General features: G+C 53.9%; 5 protein-coding genes across 5 annotated transcripts; 1 reads left to right on the forward strand and 4 right to left on the reverse strand.

The window, feature by feature from the left end:
- Positions 1–1,242: 1,242 nt before the first annotated feature.
- On the reverse strand, positions 1,243–4,129 carry cdc17 (ATP-dependent DNA ligase Cdc17; the record flags this gene model as incomplete). Its single annotated transcript, XM_056213730.1, has 4 exons — positions 1,243–2,004; positions 2,051–2,585; positions 2,637–4,016; positions 4,104–4,129. The coding sequence occupies 4 exons, from the start codon at positions 4,127–4,129 to the stop codon at positions 1,243–1,245; spliced, it is 2,703 nt and encodes a 900-aa protein (XP_056070997.1).
- Positions 4,130–6,461: 2,332 nt separating this feature from the next.
- RPL10A (60S ribosomal protein L10A) lies at positions 6,462–7,338 on the reverse strand (the record flags this gene model as incomplete). Its single annotated transcript, XM_056213731.1, has 4 exons — positions 6,462–6,840; positions 6,891–7,111; positions 7,169–7,208; positions 7,325–7,338. 4 exons carry the CDS (start codon positions 7,336–7,338, stop codon positions 6,462–6,464), a joined length of 654 nt encoding a protein of 217 aa, XP_056070998.1.
- Positions 7,339–8,332: 994 nt separating this feature from the next.
- rcd1 (RNA-binding protein, CCR4-NOT complex subunit Rcd1) lies at positions 8,333–9,666 on the reverse strand (the record flags this gene model as incomplete). The annotated part of the gene is made up of 4 exons (XM_056213732.1): positions 8,333–8,516; positions 8,634–9,009; positions 9,059–9,214; positions 9,264–9,666. The coding sequence occupies 4 exons, from the start codon at positions 9,664–9,666 to the stop codon at positions 8,333–8,335; spliced, it is 1,119 nt and encodes a 372-aa protein (XP_056070999.1).
- A 637-nt stretch (positions 9,667–10,303) lies between these two features.
- KIN2 (Serine/threonine-protein kinase) lies at positions 10,304–13,535 on the reverse strand (the record flags this gene model as incomplete). The annotated part of the gene is made up of 3 exons (XM_056213733.1): positions 10,304–12,261; positions 12,308–12,935; positions 13,017–13,535. The coding sequence occupies 3 exons, from the start codon at positions 13,533–13,535 to the stop codon at positions 10,304–10,306; spliced, it is 3,105 nt and encodes a 1,034-aa protein (XP_056071000.1).
- A 1,222-nt stretch (positions 13,536–14,757) lies between these two features.
- Positions 14,758–16,923, forward strand: N0V89_004954 (uncharacterized protein; the record flags this gene model as incomplete). Its single annotated transcript, XM_056213734.1, has 2 exons — positions 14,758–14,975; positions 15,030–16,923. The coding sequence occupies 2 exons, from the start codon at positions 14,758–14,760 to the stop codon at positions 16,921–16,923; spliced, it is 2,112 nt and encodes a 703-aa protein (XP_056071001.1).
- Positions 16,924–17,707: the final 784 nt, after the last annotated feature.

The following is a 17,707-nucleotide window of genomic DNA, read 5'->3' on the forward strand; positions in this document are numbered from 1 at the left end:
TATCATGGAAGGTCGTCTACTCCGTGGCAGATGAGTGCGCATAGGCCTTTTCTCAGCCTCGTCGTATTGCATGCATACATGCCTGCCTTGCAACCTCCGGTGAGCCATCCCCTCCCAAGGCGGCATTGTGTCCCAGCCTGGATGCTGACTGGTGCAGCAAGCGCCGACCCTTCAGCCAGCCGTGCTCGATCGCAGTCTCGCGCCGCCATCAATGGGGCTGTCAAGTGTATGCTGTGCGATTGAGTTGAGACGTGCAGTGGTGTACTTACGTTGTGCGCTAGACGTGCTTTTAGAGTACAGTGAGCCTAGCCTTTACCTAGGCAAGGCTAGCGTCACATGTCGGGTTAGTCTATTTCTCAATTCCAACCCTCCACCCTCTTCCACGGTGCATTTCTGTTTCCCTTTCTACTTCCCCGACGGCACATTCGACACAAACACCGAGAGCACAGCGGCATAAGCAGCGATTATGGCCATCATTTCAACATTCGACACCTTCAGACACAGCGACACGAGGAACGAGAGAGCAAGAATCCACACTGAAATAACCACCAGCTGGATGTTCTTAGAAGCTCATGCGATAGTAATGCAAATTGGGCGTTTGGGCGTGAAGCTAATAAGTGTTCGAAAATGCGCAACGATGTGGTTACATATAAGGCTGCCACAAGGAGGTCATTGAGTATCTCTATGTTTCTGCAGGGAAGTGCACGTAAGGACCAATTAGGCAGACTGTATGCATCAATTGTGCGCCGGTCGGCACGTGCTAGACAGACACAGGGCAGCTGACCGGCGGGCGCCTCAGTCGACCTCAGCCTGATAAGACGAGGCTGGGGAACCACCGCGAGTGAAGGAGCAGAATGCTTTCTGCGAGACGGTTCCCTCCGCTGCACAGTCGCTTGGAATTTCTGCCATTGGTAACCGATGAGACGTCCATTACTGGCTTGTATCGCAATTAGATATTAATTCCAGGAATCGACAATAGGCATCATCCGCCTGGTTACGGCTTTTAGGGCAATAAGTATCCGGAGACCGGAACCTGTTGCTCCAACTCTTATATACAGTGAATTTAGTGGTTCAAGTGATAACAAAGGTCTGTCAAACGAACCATATCATGGGAGTATTTAAACCGGGCATACAACCCCTTTTATGCGCCCTTTCCCACCATATCCGAGACCAGAAATGCAAAGATGCCCATAAGCCATATGCAGAATCGCACGAATGAACCCGCGCCTGGCCATACATATTTTAGTACTCGAAGTCATCGTCCACACTCGGCCCCTTATTCTTGCTCACGCTCTCCTGCCTTGAGTACATCTCCGCAATCATCCGGCTCGTACTCGCCATATCCGGCTTCTTGTCCTCCCGCTCCTTTATGAAACGCGGGAACCTCAAACTAACGCCCTTACCGCCGCCCGCAACTTCGTCAGCGGCCGCCTTATACCTTGGACTCAGCGTCAAGTCCGCCGTCTTGACTTCCCACACATAGCGCGGCTCGAACCAGACGTCTGGCTGGTCCTTGTTTCCAGAACTGTGCGTGTAGAACGGCTTCGGTCGATCGATGACAATCTCAGACAGCTGCTTGTGCAGCGTCTCAAGAATGGCTTCTGAAAAGCCGGTCCCAATGTTGCACACGGACTCGTACTTCTCTGTCCCGGGGTTATAGCAGGCGAGCAGGAAAGCTCCGTACCAGCTCGTACGTTTACCCTTGCCGTAGTACGCGCCCAGGACAACGAGATCGAGAGAATCGCCAACGCCAGCGAGGTAGTCTTTCTTTACTTTGAGCCAGTTCTGGGACCGTTTGCTGGGCTCGTAGGAGGACTCGGGACCGTCTAACATCTTGACCATTAGGCCTTCGCAGCCTGACTTGACGGAGTCTTCGAGCAGAATCTGGATCTCGTCGAGCTCGTTGGTGTTGGCGTACTTGGCGAAGGCAAATTCGCCCTCTACTGCGTTGAAGGCGCCTAGGAGATGCTCTCGGCGTTCTCGGAAGGACTTGTTGACGAGAGCCTATCGTTGTCAGCATAAGAATCTGTAAGGATTGGGTGTAACGTACTTCGCCATTGAGGTAAAGGATGTCAAAAGCGAAGACACAAACTTTGACTGTGATGTCTTCAGCCTTGACATCCTTCCTCTTGCGCGTTTGCAATTGCTGGAAAGGCAAGACTGTCTTTTCTGCTATATCCCAAGCCACCGTCTCACAATCTAGCACAAAGCTCTTAGTGCCTTCTTTGACCCACGTAGGAAGCTTAGCGAGAATGTCCGGATACTTTTTCGAGAGGTCCTCAGAATTTCGTGAGAAGATGTTTGATACACCTTTATCGCTCTTTCCAGCAGCGGGAGCTGCTGTAGCCATCTCGAGTGCAGCATCGTGTGCAACAAAATGTATCTGTGCCCGCTCACCATCGTACTTGTATTCGCACGTGAAGTCTTTGCCTTCGAAGCGATCCAGAACCTCTGTAATCGACTTTGTTGGTTTTGCCAACATGGGCTTCAGAGGAACACCGGGCTGCAACTGGCAGTTGTCTTTCAGGCTGCTTAGGCCGTGTTCGAGCATCGCGGGAATGATGACCTCGTAGCTTGGGAGTTCGCTGAATGGCTGTAAGCATGTTTCGTACACCTAATCCCATCCGAATCCTTACCTGTAAACAGACTTCAGGGTAGCCTCAGCTTGCGCCAAGTCTGTTGTCGACGGGATTTTGTCATCCTGTGACATTTCATGGAACTTCATTGCCTGAGCAAGAGCGACTACCACGGTCCTTTCTGCAAGACCAAGCCGAAGCTTTCCTTCTAACGTCCGTACGATATACTTAGCCTCACTAGGCCCACCTTTGTCTTTCTCGATGTCGACTGCCTTGCCAGCGTTGTGAGCATCCGCAGCAGACAGCAATTTCTTGATGCCATCAACCTTTCGACCCTGTGCACCTTGTCCCTCTATGGTCGCGATAGCCATCAAGCCTTTGTGCACACCTGCAACGGTCAAAGCCTTCGGCTTGAACATAGTCGGCTGTTTTGACCGACTCTTCGCTGCCACAAGACCGAGATCGCCAATTTCGTTTTGGTCGTGCTTGATGTGCTGCAAGCTTCGTCCTGTGCTCTCGGAGATAGCCTTCATAATCAGCGATTCGCCAATACCCAGTTCGATTCCAGCGTAATCCGCCGCAAGTTTGTTGATCATAAGTAATATAGTTGGCAGCAGATCCTGCGGTGTAAGACGGAGAACCTGGCGCAGAAATAACGAACAGTGCGCAAGGATCTCCAAACGCTTGGTTGTCATCTCGATCTTTGAAAAAGTGGTGCAAAGCGCTGCATATGGGACTGGCTCGCCGGGTTTCCAGTCGGGATAGGGATCTTTCGTTGCACCTTTCGACGCACCCTTCAATGTGCTTTGAACCTTCTCTCGCGCCTTCTTGGCAACCTCTGGAGGTTCCTCATCCGAGCTCAGAACATCCTCGTCCTCTTTTGCGCTCGACGCGGGTTCTTCAGACGGTGTCTTCTCTACCTCGTTCTTCTTGCCCTTGGCAACCTTGGCCGGCGCCGCTACCTCCTCGTCTTCCTCATCCTCCTCGGGCTCTACAATTTTCGTCTTCTTGGTAGCTCTAGCGACAGGCTTCTCTGCTTTCTTCGGCGCAGCTTTGCCCTTCTTTGCCGGTGCAGCCTTAGCGGGCCTTCCTCGCGCCCTCTTCGTCGGTGGTGCATCGTCCGAGTCCTCCTCTTCCTCTTCAGCCTGTCTCTTCTTGCCTGCCTCAGCTGGAGGGCTGCTGTCGACTTCCATAGCATCTCCATTCGCCTCCTTCTTCACTTCCGCCCCAGCATCAGTATCACCATTCTGCTTCTCTACCGCCTCCGGTGATGACTCCGGTTCCTCCTTGGGCTCGACCTCCTGTTTCACTGCCTCCGGTGAGGACTCGGGCTCGTCTGTAGGCTCAACAACCTTCTTCTCTGTCTTTGCCTTTGTCGCGAAAGAAAGTTTCGACTGTTGGGTCTTAGGCGGCGCCGTTCCGTTCTTTCCAAAGAATTTCCTACAAGAACAACTACGTCAGCTCATTTGCAACACTAAGACATAGCGAGATGCCCACGTTAACATAGTCTGAGAAGGCCGCACATACCCCAGGGTAGCCTGCTTGGGCGGCATGGCTACGAGTCGACAAAAAGCACGCTCGCTATGCCGAACGATGGTGTAAGACGGCGGACAGCGTAAAGACAAGTACAGGCGCTTGCTTGTTATTGAGGAGTGAATGGCTAGAGCATTGAAGCGGGGAAGCATCAGCGGAAAGGTGTTGCGATGGGACAAACAATAGGCAGCTACGCGTCAGAGTCGCGCCTGCCGTGCGCGCGTAAAGTCGCGTGCACGTGAGGACGTGCTGACATCATCGTAGCAGGGATCAGCTTTCGACTATTTGCGCGCAGCCATCATCGAATGATCCATACATTTTGGACTATCGCTCGAGGCAAACCCAGCTCGCCTCTTGTTCCGAGTTGTTTTCAAGCTACTTGAACTTTATACGTCATACTGTCGCGAGTGCCCAGTTCACCAACAACACTACGGATCGTACTACCCACACCTTTTCCCTCTACGAACGACATCATCCGCCCTGGCGCACCTCTTCTGGCAACAGGCTCCCCGAGCCTTCCCACCCCAAACCCTACCCCTCCCCAAGATGTCCCAACCCTCCTCCCACCCTCCCTAACCCCGCAATTCTGCTTCAACCAAACCGCCCTCCGAGGTACCTTCCCCCACGCCACCCTTACCATCACTAACTAACCAGGCGCCACCCCCTAGACTTCCTCCGCATATCCCGCAGCACAATAGACGACTCCATAACGCAGAATTTAAACGCTCTCCTCACGCCCGCACAACGCGGTTTCGACCCTAGTTCGACCTCGTCGAGGAATTTATCAGCGCCAGACCGCTCGATACCCGGGTCGCAATGCGATAGCTTTAAGAAAAGTGTGCTATTTCCCTCGTGGGCTGTACGCTCAGATGTGCTGGACTACTGCGCGGGCGTTGCGACGTCGCCGGACCCAGATGATCCTGACTCTGTGCTGAGGCAGATTGAGGATAGCAAGGCGAGGGAGAGGGTGGTAGATGAGCGGTTGGATCCGTATAGTGGGAGGTACTTTCCGAAGGAGGCGAGGACGGAGAGTCTGGCGATGTTGATGCGGAATGAGAGGGCGGTGGAGAAGATTATAAGGAGTAGGACGTGGAGTGTTGTTGGGGAGAGGTGTGGGAGTAGTAATGAGACGGCGGACGAGGCGTTTGATAGTTGGAGGGGTGGGCAGAGGAGGGGGTGAGGTGTAGTGGATAGGTGTATGATAATGCTGTTGAGTGGTAGAGGGCACGCGACACTGCGGATGGATGGAAGTAACAGTTGGATTTTCCTCTCTTCATATATATAGCATAACACGGCGTAGACTACACATAGCATCGCGGCTGGAATGTACATACGAGGCAGCTTTGTTAGCCTTGTTCAATGATCATGCTTAGACACCCCATGCATTTTCGCAGACCAGAGCCTTTTCGAAAAAACCTCACAAGCTGCACCAGCGCCCATGATCCTTGCTCGAAAACCCCAGTCACTGTACAAACAAAAAGGCATACCAACCACCTTCTCACAGAACCCTATATTTTCTTTCCCAACCACCTCCTCCGCCTCCCATCTCCTTCCAAAAGTCCACCGCCAAGCCCTGCCTGCTTACCTAACCCCCTAGCGCGCCCCACCCACCTTATAAAAACTCGTCCTTCCCGCGTCCCTCTTCCCCTCTCCATCATCAGTTGGTAATCTACATACCTAACATTACCGTGGCTCCGCTAAGGCGGCTTGCTGAGGGTTATCCCATGCGATGGATAGTCTTCCGTTCCCGGCCCCGTAGACAAACACCAACCGTCTTTCCTACCAATTGCGATTTCCGTGAAAAGATGGATCGGAGTTGTGGGATGGGTGGGACATATCGTTGAACAGGTTTTGCCTATTTTGCAGGCTTGTGAGAGCGGGAGGACGATGAGGCTTTGAATGCGAAGGGTGCGTGCGCGTGGGTGTGCAAGGCGGGTGAGGAAGGCGCGGAGATGGCTGCGCGTGCTGCTGCTGTGAGAAGCGGTCGCGATAAGTTTTTCCGACGAGCGAGACGCTGTGCATTTGCGCGCGAGGTTCGTCAAATGGTGCTGGAGCGTGCGAGAGTTGTTGATGCTGAGCGTGTGCTTGCGTCTCAAATTTTCACATTGCGCAAAATGACGAAGTCCCGTTTTTTTGAGGCGAAAGTAGACCTCGTGCTTCTGCAAGTATACAAGGATTGAAAAATTTGCAATGATCACGGCAAGGTGGAAATGATATGTCATGAACTTCATTGCATGCTACACTACTGTCCATGTTTGTGTCAAGAAGACGGTTGAGATTCCTTCAAGATGATATCGGCCAGACACAACTAAGTGTCCAGCTACACATCCTCCAAGAGACCAAACACCCCCTCTAGTACAGACGCCTGGGCGGGCTCATGGTAGCCTTGATGGTCAAGCTACCAACGTTCTGCCAGCCCTTCTTCAGCAGCGAGACGAGGTAGTTGATCGACAACATGATGTTGGAGATCAACTCGTCCTCGGTCATGCCAACGTTTCCAACGGCGACACCCATGCAGAGCACCTTCTTCAGCTGGAACTTGATGGTGGACTTGACCTCGGTGATCTTGTTGGCGAGGTCCTCAGCGTGGGAGACGGGCGTGGGGAACTTTCCGGCCTTGGAGAGACCGGGACCGAGGAGACGCGGGATCTGCTTGATGAGGGCGTCGGAGGAGACGAAAGCGTCGTACTTGCGTGCGAGCTTCTTGATGAGCTTCTTGTTCTTGTTAAGCCTGTCCGCTGTTAGTATTAGATCTTTTGCATTCTCCATCAGTCCACTCACTTCTTCAAGTCGTCAGCGGACATGGCGTCGACGCCGTGGTGCTTAGCACGGTCAATGTCGTGCTGGTCACCGAGGACGCAGATGGCCATGTTGGGGCGCGGGACGGTAGGAAGCTTGATGGTTCCGGAGAAACGCTTGTCACGCTGGGGGTCGTAGTTCTTGAGACCGATCTGGAGCTCGACGGTCTCGAGGAAGTTCCTCTTCTTGGTCTCATTGGAGTACTGTAAGAGCGTCAGTCGAGCAACTCTCGAGATCGCGCATCGCTAAATGAAACTCACCTCAAGGAGCTCCTTGACGTTGGTACGAACGCCGGCAACGCTACATCCTGTCAGTCTTCATCCCTCTCTCCTCTTAAACGACAGCAAGGCGTGCCGCTCCTCGCCTTTCCAAGGAGGGCAACGCGATGCGCCTAGATCGTGGACATGGCAACGTACGAGATTTTCGACATTTTTGCTGTCTCCCAAGGGTTATCTGATGATTTCCTTTGGTTGGCTCTGTTGCGATGTGGTTGTAGAAAAGTTCGAGGTGGCGGCAGCGGTTTAGTGGGGAGGGCGAAATTCCTCGCTTACGAAGGCTTGGCGCTGGCGCGAGCGAGCCAATAGGAGCGGGCATGGCATTCGGGCGTGAAGTAAGCGATGCATACGAGAAAGAACGAGGTGAGACCTTCAATGTGATGACAATCATGCACGATGGGCGCATGCGATTATAGAATCTACTCGGAGAAGAATAGCGTTGTGCTTCCCTTACGTACCACGCAGTGACTGACTGAAAAACCAACATCAAACCGCAGAAACAGTGTATTCAGTACTCCTACATCGCTTGAAGACCTGACGAACATTCCTATAGTACACTTCGGAATTCACAGAGCCCACTTTTCCCCTTTCCGGCCGATAGTATTCCAAAGAGAAACCCGGCCACCCGTCCCATTGCACCAGTCCATGCAGAGAAACCCAGACTCCACGCCATGATCAAAGAGAGAAAAGACATATCATTATATGACACATGTCATTCCATGCCGCCAAGATAGAGAAAGAGAAGCAGAATGAGAAAAGACATCCCAGAGTACAGTTGCAACGGGTATCGCATCAGAGGTGCCCAACGCCGTGCCGGTGGACCAATTCAATAAAAGGAAGGGGTATTTGAAATGCAGACCGCCGGGCTGAAAAGGCCTATGGGGAAAGGCCGACAGACTAATGCTGCCGAGGCAGAAATGTATACTCAGGGAGCTGAGGACACCATGCTGTCCAAATCCTAGAGCTTGAATGTGCATTCGACATATGGAGCGTCCATTTCCAAGCGTTCTTCAAAGTCACCTTTCGCAAGAAGCGCACTTTCCCTTCATGGAACGCCTCGGACCAATGTTTCCAAGGTATTCGTAGAAACAGAGCTCGGATTTGACATGGTTGTAGAGTCGCAGTGTAAGTGTGGGCAGTCCCCCAAGCCTAGTGGAGAAGTTGCTGGTTGCCTCCAACTTCGGCAACGTTGTCCGAGAGATTGATGAGCAATTGAGCGAGGCAGCGCTTGGTTGCGGCATCGTCGCGGAGCACGGAGGAGAAGGTGGCATCGCGGAGAGGTTCGGGCAGGCACTGACGAAGGGCTTCGCGGGCGCGGGCATTGTCGCTTAGGCTGACTTCATGTTAGTAGAATGCTCTGCATGATTGCGAACCGAAGTGATGGTAGGGTGTATTGCCCCAGAAGAGGCGACAATAACCGATTGTGCTCATGTATAATTAGGGCACTTACCGAAGGAAGCAACGAACTACGTGCTTAAGCAATCGGACGGTCTGTTGCTCTACGAGCTGGTTCACCATGTTGCTGAGCACAGTGCCCACGGCGTAGAAGCGCTCGTAGGTCTGGCAGATATAGGCAAGGCCGGTGTCGTCGAGAAGAATCTTCTGTACGATGAAAATAGCGACGGTCTTGCTGAGTTCAGAGCCAGTCTCCATAATGCGTAAGCACAGCGGAATGATCTCCGTAGTAAGAAGAAAATTGATGACTTCTGATGAATCGTTCTTGACGAGGGCGCCAATGACACCGAGCGATGTGAGGCGAAGATATTCGAACGGTCTGCTCTTTGACGTCGTATTAAGAAACGGGTAGAGAAACAGCGGAATATGCGCTTTTGTTGTCAGCAAGATCCGGATGCGCTCACAATGGATATAACTCACCGCCCAGGAAGAGACCGCGAGTTTCTGTGTGAGATGCAACGCATTGGAGTAACGCAAGGGCATTGCAGACGCGGTTGCTAGCCGCAGCGGTCAACTGCGACGGGTTCAGCAGCGGGTATACGGAGATGATCTCTTGGAGAAGCGACGCCATAACACCTGTAAACTATCAACAAGCTAGTTCGCACGGTTAGGATATGCGGCGTACCGAATGAGTGCCACAGAATCAAAGCGAGCTCCGGCACCTGCTCGCGCTTCTTGCTCAACTCTAGGAGTGCGGTCTCGCGCGTGTTGGGCTTCATAAGCTGCGCAATCCACTCTAGAACGCGCTGGTTCTCTTCAGACATGACAGCTTGGCTGTTGCCCTGGACGTCGTTCGCGGGCCCACGTGGAATGATGCCACCGCCAGGTACGGAATTGCCGTTGTTGCCAGTCATGCGCGCGAAGTGCTGTTGTTGTGCGGCAGCTGCGGCGACCGCAGCCGCTTGAGCCTGTGCTTGATGCGCCTGGAGCTGGCCTTGCTGGTGGGCTACATGGTGGGTCGGGTGCTGCTGGTGGTGCTGCGACCACTCGCCGGGGTACTGCTGCTGGTGCGGATAGACGTGCTGCATTTGCAAGCGATTGGGCTCCGATGTCGCGGCGGTAATGGTGCTGAATTTGGTAGAATAGAAGTCGTGGGTGAGAGTATTCAGAACGGAAGGATAGCGTATCGAGGGCGGTGGGCGTACGTGAGGCGCGGGGTACGTGGAGTGTGCAAAGTAAAGGTGTAACGCTGCCCTTCGCACTCGAGCACACACAGGTGAGTTGGAGCGACGAGACGCGGACCACCCCGCGGGCACGTGCACGCTCTTGGCGGCCCAACGGTGGCTCGAGCTGCAGCGGATCGCCTTGCGCAAGATATGGGGAAGTGGGATTACGAAGCATCTTGTTGCCCATGGTGAACCCCCAAAATAGCATTCAAATTACAAGTCACAGGCACTATGTTACCGCTACCCGAAGATGCCCAGATTCGATATATGTCTACAGACAGACATTGTTCCGACAGAAAGGTGCCCAAAAGCCAGGCCCGTCTCCAAAGAATAGTACAAATGAAAATCGTTCGTTATGTTTGTGTCCTGCAAACTTCTGACCGACTGCGACTCAAACAAAAACGCAGAGTGCTGTCGCTAAGATATTACCGCATCGCCGAAATAATGCCAGATGCCCAAACGCCTCACTCGTTGCTTGCTCACCTGCCCACCCATTCACTTACAGTCGCAGCTCAGAAAGAATGGTCTGAGCCATTGTCTTGTACTGCCATGTTCCCCCATCCACTTTTTTGAATTGAATGCCATGCAATTGCAATAGAGGTACTTTGACGATCAGAATCTCGAAGACAAGGGCCATGCTCCCGCCCATGTCGTTTTGCACATGCGTCGTAGTCTCGCCTGGGGGGTACGCGCGGCCAGAGCGAGGCTGTCGGTCCTCCTTGTCTTCGCCACTAGCATCTGATTCATCGGTGTTGGTGTAGCTGCGATCCGCCATTGAAGGTCGACCACGGCCTGACTTCGGGGTTTGAGGCGTTTTTTGCTGTTCTCTGAACTCGTCTCGGTCGCGATCTCGGTTGAACATCCCCCCTGCGAAGCTGGTCCGCCGACGATGCCCAGCACTTGGGGGAGCATTGGCTAAGGTTGGCGAGTCAACGCCCTTCTTGGTATCAATACTTGGAACGTGACGACATTTGAAGCCACCCTTGATCTCAGTATACGTGACCCCAAGCTGATCCAGGACACGGATGATGTCGGATTGAATGAACGAAAGCGGCTTGCTGCTGGTCGTTGAAACGCTGAACAAGCCCTTCAAGAATACAGGTTTGACATCTGGGCTGCGATTCGTCTCCACCTTGTCTTCAGCCAGCTCTGCATCAGTCTCTTCGGGAACATTGGCTTCCCTAGCCTGCTCCCTGCGTACCCGTCGAGCTTGGATGCTCTCGCGACGAGCATGACCAAGACTCTTAGTTCGAGACGCTGCAGTCCGGCGTGGACTTCCAGACAAATCTTCCGAGGCAGCGTCATTGGTCTGCTTCTGCTGTGTGCTGATGCTGGAACGATCAGACCCGCTGGTAGGTGGAGGGTTGCCGGGATCTTCAGACGATCGGCCTCTGCGACTCAACCTCCTACGAAGGTCGGCACCGTTCACACTGGTTGAGCGACCAAGAGCCTTGAACTTCTTAGTAGTGCTGTTAGAGCTATTCGCAGGTGGGGATAGGAGTTCCGGTTGATTCACATCGCTCGGGTGCAAATGCGAGGCTGACTGGTTTTCCCTGTCCCGAGTGCGCCTAACACTGAAGCCTCTCTTGGGGACGCTAGCAGATTCCGAGGGTCCAGATACAGCAAGAGCTGGCGTAGGCGGCGGCTCTGTCCGGTCGGGGTTTCTGTACTTCCTGGTACTGAAGCGACGTAGAAGCCCAACAGCCGTGCTTTCCTTCCTAGGATGTTCCGGGGGCGGAGAGAGGACGGCAGGCGAGGCGTTGGGTGGCTCCTTGAGATTGAGCTTTTGCAAGGTGTCTGTCACCTCATCCTCTCCATGAGTTCGTGCTCTGGGCCGAGATCTGCCACCAGTTTTCTCGCCTTGCATTTCGTATGTTGAACTGTTTGTGTAGGCAGCCTCCGGTGCGGGAAGATCGGGCATCTTCAAAGGCTTCTCACCAGGGCTCTGAGGCACCGCTAATGCTCCTGGATTGGCTTCCAGCTGCTCACGGTCTCTCTTCTCTCGAACCAAATAGTAAACAGATATGAGGGGATTGTACGCATTCACGGGGTCGAGACCACGTTGAAGGTCTTCCGAAGATGACATGGGCAGCTGTTCCCTGCTCGAAATCGAGTTTCGTCGCTTGTAGAAATCGAACATCCCTCTCTTTTTATCCGCCTCTGGAGTGTGTGCTGCAGTCTTCCGAACAGCAAGGCGCACTGCGCGATTGTACTCGTCAGATGACAGAACTTGAGTGAGCTGTGTCTTGATGTACTCAGCAGAGCCAAAATCAAAACCAGTCATCCTTTCGATGATGTCGTCGTCCAGAGGGAGTTGCAAAGGCTCGCGGTGAGGCAGGTAGTTCTCGGGCGGTGTATTGAATCCTTTCGTTAACCACGGGTGGGTCATAATTTCTGAAAGTGTAATTCGCTGGGCAGGGTCCGTTTGCAGCATCCGATGGATCAGGTTTTTACATTCTAGATACGTCAGAACCAATTATGCAAACACGATGTGTAGACTTACCGGAGGAGAGCCAAGGAGGATAGTCGACATGGCCCTTCTTAATCTTGGCATGTAGCTGTGGCATACTCTGGTCGTCAAAGGGCACTTTTCCACACACCAAAACATAGAGAACAATTCCGAAGCTCCAGATGTCGACCTCCGGACCAGTGTACTGTTTGGCCTGCAACAACTCTGGAGCTGCGAAGTACAAGCTGCCACAGAAAGTCTTCAGCAAGCTCTTAGGCGAGAAGAGGTTGCTCAACCCGAAGTCGATAATCTTAATGTCACCAGTTTTGCTGATGAGGATGTTCTCGATCTTCAAGTCCCTGTGCACGATGCTGTTTCGGTGGCAGTAGTCCAGGGCACTCGCAATCTGGCGAGCGAATTTGCGGGCCTGCTTCTCCTTGAGGCGACCGTGCGAAATGATGTAGTCTAGCATTTGCCCACCATTTACGTACTCGAAAAGCATGTACCAATGGTAATTAGTCCGAACGACATCGCGCATGCCGCAGATGTAAGGGTGGTTTAGAAGGCTGACGATGGCAGCCTCACGTGCTGTTCTTACCTCCTTCGAATGGTCTGCGCGCTCCCGGTCGGCTTGGCTGTTATGCTGATCCGTCGACTGGCGGGGTACGATCTTTACGGCAACCTGTGACAATTAGCACTTGTTCTATAGGCCTCATGACATCCCCTGAAAAACCACACGCCAGCCAAGCAGAACATGACGTACCGACTCTCCAGTCTCAGCCTGCTTCGCAAGCTTGACTTTGCCCATACTCCCTGCTCCAATTGTCTTTCCCAGAATCCACTGTCCAGTACTGGGTGCATTGATGCTTGTTCGCCGCCTTGGTTGGGCGGCTTGTGCCGCAGATCTCGAGGCATCGGTTGCTACGCCATTGATAGGCATGGCGGAGGCTGTAGACACGTCTGACGCATAGCGTTGATGCCCTCGTCTGGTCGACTCGGTGCGTGTTGCTGACGGGGCAGTCCTGTCCCTCGACTCGCTGCGACGAGTAGCTGGAGGGTTCGCCAGGTTGGATTGCTCAACGTCACGGCGGCCAACGGTTGCAAGGTTGGGCTGCTGGGGCGGGGCGCGAGAGTGCGAATGCGGCACGGATTGAGCGGTTGGGCGTGTTGTGGTCGACTGCGAGCGATGCGGGCGGTCCGAGGGACTGTTCGCGGCGTGAGGACGGCGGGCAGAGGACTGGGAGCGCACTACGGCGGGCGATGAAGGTGCAGCCGCTGACATCGTTGTTGGCTAGGCTGGTGCGCAGGGAGCAGCGGCAGATCTGGTTGCAATTTGGCGCGTCGAGCGCTGCTTGAACAGCGAGGGGCAGCCAAAGAACAACGAACCGACTGCTTCTCGAATGCAACGGCTGTAAAGGTAATGTGGGAGGAGCTTGAGGACCTGCGCATTCGCTGCCGGTGACCTTGGCACCGCGACTGAGCTGGCGGAGTTCGAGGGGGCAGGGCGCTCAGACGCGCTGCATGACGGCAGGGAGCCTCTTAGGCAACGCCAGCGAGCTCCAGTAGACGACGGCGCGACGGCGGGCGCGCAGCGAGACAAACAATGTTGAGTGCGGTGTGGAAGGCAGAAAGAAGAGGAGAGGCCAGATGCGACGTTGGGTTGATACGAGATCACAGCAGCGGTCGTCGCTTCCGTTGCTGACTTGACTTGACTACCAAGGCGACGGGCCAGTGTGAGCGCCTCTAGCCAGCCGCTCATTAAGTATACCCGTCTAGTGGGGTCGTCTACGATGCAATGCGCCCGACCTGTGCCATGTTTCCTTCCATCAATGAGCAGGGGAGCTTGCGAACAAGGCTTCCTCCGTCTATCAGCCTGCAAGCCGTGACGGCTGCTGTGCTTCCAGTGCATGCAGCCGTTCTGCACTCGCACGCTCAGGGTCTCTGCACCTCGAGGCGCGCAACCAGGTTGCTGCGAGACGCTATCAGGCTAATCCAGGTACGGCTTCCGAAGAACCAGCATACGTCATTGCGGCCTGAGGGCCACCAACACATGCGCGCATTCCTCACTTCTGCTAGACGCGTCTGCCGCATCGCCGTCTGTGATCCTCAGCGTGGAGGCTTTGTATAGTCGCTTTCAACAGATTTGTGCAAGTCCTGCATGTGTGACACTACATGCCCGCTAAATTTCCCAGCGGCCACTGATTCGAACGGCTGAGACATATTAATATGGCTTGATCGGTGTGATCAATGAGACTTGCCATCTGTGTTGTATGGAACAGTCCTGGCAATGTGTGCGAATTGTGTGAACAGATATTGTTCTCTTCAAGAGAGATGCATCGTTAGCTTACGTAATAAAAGCTCATAGCTAGCGACCAGACATCAAGCCAAGGTGCCAAGCTAATACCTTCACTTCCCAACGAGGCAACCCCAATACATCAATTCCACGATACGAACATGCCATAAGAAAGCGTCTGCGCACCTCGAACTCTCCATTCACAGCCGCCATGTCCTACAAACGCCCGCGCGCGACCTCACCCTCTGGGTCTCAAAAGCGCCCTCGAGGTGTAGGCGCAACCCCCAGCACAATCACGTTGGGCACGGAACTGCCTCCGGACGAGGATGGCGACGACGGAGCCTTTGTCCCTGTCTGGAAGCAAACCGTGACGGACGAGCGCGGCCGCAGAAGGCTCCACGGCGCATTCACGGGCGGGTTTAGTGCAGGGTAAGCTACAGAGCCACCTCGGCCACGAACGCTTGACTTCTTGACTCTGCTAAGATATTTCAATACAGTTGGATCTAAAGAAGGATGGGCGCCGAAAGCCTTTGTTTCCTCGCGAGCGAACCGCAACAAGGATACCGCACAACGTGCCGAGGATTTCATGGATGAGGAGGACAAGGCTGAAGCTGCGGAATCCCGGGAGCTCGAGACGGCGCAATCCTTTGCGACGATCGGACGTGTCGGAGACCATCAAAATGATGCTCTTTTCGGCCTCTTCGTGACCGAGGAGGAGACGATGGGCGTCAAGATTGCTCAGAAGATGGGGTGGCGGCGAGATCAAGGTGTAGGCCGAAAGGTCCGCCGAACGGCACGCTCAGACGATACCTCGGGGGCAGCAGCCCACATGTTTGCGCCGAACGACTCTCGCATGATGTCTGCTGCTCGGGAAGAGGTCAATCGCAAGGGTTTGGGGTATCAGTCAGAGGCGCGTCTCGGAGCGACAGATGAGAAGGAGCCTAAAGATCGACCCATGCTTGCTCTCCCGTTCTTGGAAGATCGCTCAAAACCGAAAGTGCCTAAGAAGGCCGCGCCGAAGAAGTCATCCTTCGGAGTCGGCATTCTAAACGATACAGGCTCTGACGATGAAGATCCGTATGAGCTCGGCCCAAAGATCACGTTCAACAAGTCTCTAGGCAAGGACAAGAAACCCAAGAAACCAAGCAAGTTCGCCAAAACAGCTGCAGCCGAAGGCATCGTTTTCAAACCAAAGAAAACGTCTGGAGAAATAACTGGAAGCCCACGGTTGTCGCACGATGGGAAGCCCCCTCTGCCAGGATTTGTTCTAGCTACACAAGTCATCGATTTGACAAGCAAAAAGAGATATCCACTACCTAAGATACCTCCCGGCTGGAAATCCGCGAAATCTACCGCCCAGCCGGCAGACTCCCAAAGCTACCAGTCGGTCCCTGATGCCGCGAAGTCTTCTACCCTAGATGCGAAAGCTCGAGCATCACTACTAGGCGAAACGCTTCTTCCTGGAAAATCCGTTTTTGACTTCATCCCAAAGGACGTCCGAGACCGACTTGCAACAATGACTGGCAAAGTCAATCTTCCGCAGGGGCGAGGCGAAGGTGCTCCCGAGGGATATCAAGATTCCAACAGCACAAAGCCGAAAGACCTGTGGACCTTCGTACCCATCCTCGACAAGAGCACTGCAGCCGCCGCCCTAGCCAAAGGCGCAACCGGCTGGATGCCATACGCAGAAGACCCCAACAAACGCGCCCGCTACGTGAGTTGCCTAGAACTCCGCGCCGGACTCAGACACGACCTCCCAGAGCGCGCCGAAAACATGTCCGTCTCTGAGTGGGCCAAAGAGCTCCAGGAGTTCGCCCACGCTGCAGAAGTCTTCAAACCGACAACAGGCATCATGGCCTCGCGCTTTACGTCCTCAACTTCAACCAGCCTACCAGGCAGCGGAAGTAACACCCCGAACGAAAACCTTCTCTCGAAGCCGACACCCAAGCCGGAAGACCCAGCTGAACAGGCTGCAAAGCTAGGCATGTACGGCCCTATGACGCGCACTAGCTTCCCCTTCCATCCATCGCGTCTTCTGTGCAAGCGCTTTAACGTGAAGCCTCCCGCCATGCCTCCCGCCGCTGATGCAGACGCTGACGGCGCTGGCTTCAAGGGCAAAACAGAGGAAGCCGTGTCGAAGTCTGCTCTAGATAAGATGATGCACGAGGTCTTGAGCAAGGGTGCGCCCGCGCTGCAAAGGCCCGCGTGGATGGGCGCGGCGCCTCAAGAAACTCTCTCGGGGTCTCCGGTCACTGCGGCGGAGCCGGATGGAGGCCATGCGACCGTTGATGTAGAGAAAAACGATGCTTTGGTGCAAGAGCGCGCACCGGAAGATTTGTTCAAGGCTATCTTTGGTGAGGATGACGACGATGAATGAGCTTGGTTTAAACATATATTTTAAGGGCCATGTGGTAAAGACAGCAACTTCTTACTTAGACAGCAGGCTTTCCATCCTGCTAGTGCTAGAACTAGAAGCGTGCAGCAAGTAATGGAAGCAGACGTACCTAAGACTTATCATCTGCCCTTGCTCATGCTGGAAAAGAACCTCATTTATCAATGACTTTGCTCCAATGACATATAGCAGGTTATCAAACGTCGCACCTCCACACGTTCCTCTGTACTACGTCACAGGTCACTACGTTAGTACATGCCCTATCACCCTCCCCGCGACATTCCCTCCCTCACATCCATCCCCACTCAACCACGCACATCAGTCCTCCTCCTCCACCCTATTCCCGCCCGTCCCTCAGCTACAAAAGTAATACCTTACCTACCCAACCATCCCCCCAACAGCAACGCTAGTCGTGCGTCGCACGCTCGTCCCTTCCTTATATACCTCTGGTATATCTCATGACGCCCGGACCATAATGTCGCACGCAGCTTACCGTAGCGTCTTGCGTAAATACGGCACCGCGTCCTTCGACGGGCGTCTGGTACGTGTATAAACAACACTTCGACACTTCAGATAAGACAAGATGATAAGGGGTGGACTGGCTTGTTTGTATAGAAGGTAATAGTGACAGATGGAGAAGAGGGGGTGTTATAATGGGGCTAGGTCGGATGGTGTTGACGATGGGCGGAAGTATGTGTGATGTGATGGGAAATAGTATAGCGCGGGTCTGTTCTGAGCGTCCACTACGTTCTCGACATCATGGGATAAT

Source organism: Didymosphaeria variabile (assembly GCF_027946475.1).
Source record: "Didymosphaeria variabile strain IMI 356815 chromosome Unknown scaffold_4, whole genome shotgun sequence".
Taxonomy (NCBI): domain Eukaryota; kingdom Fungi; phylum Ascomycota; class Dothideomycetes; order Pleosporales; family Didymosphaeriaceae; genus Didymosphaeria; species Didymosphaeria variabile.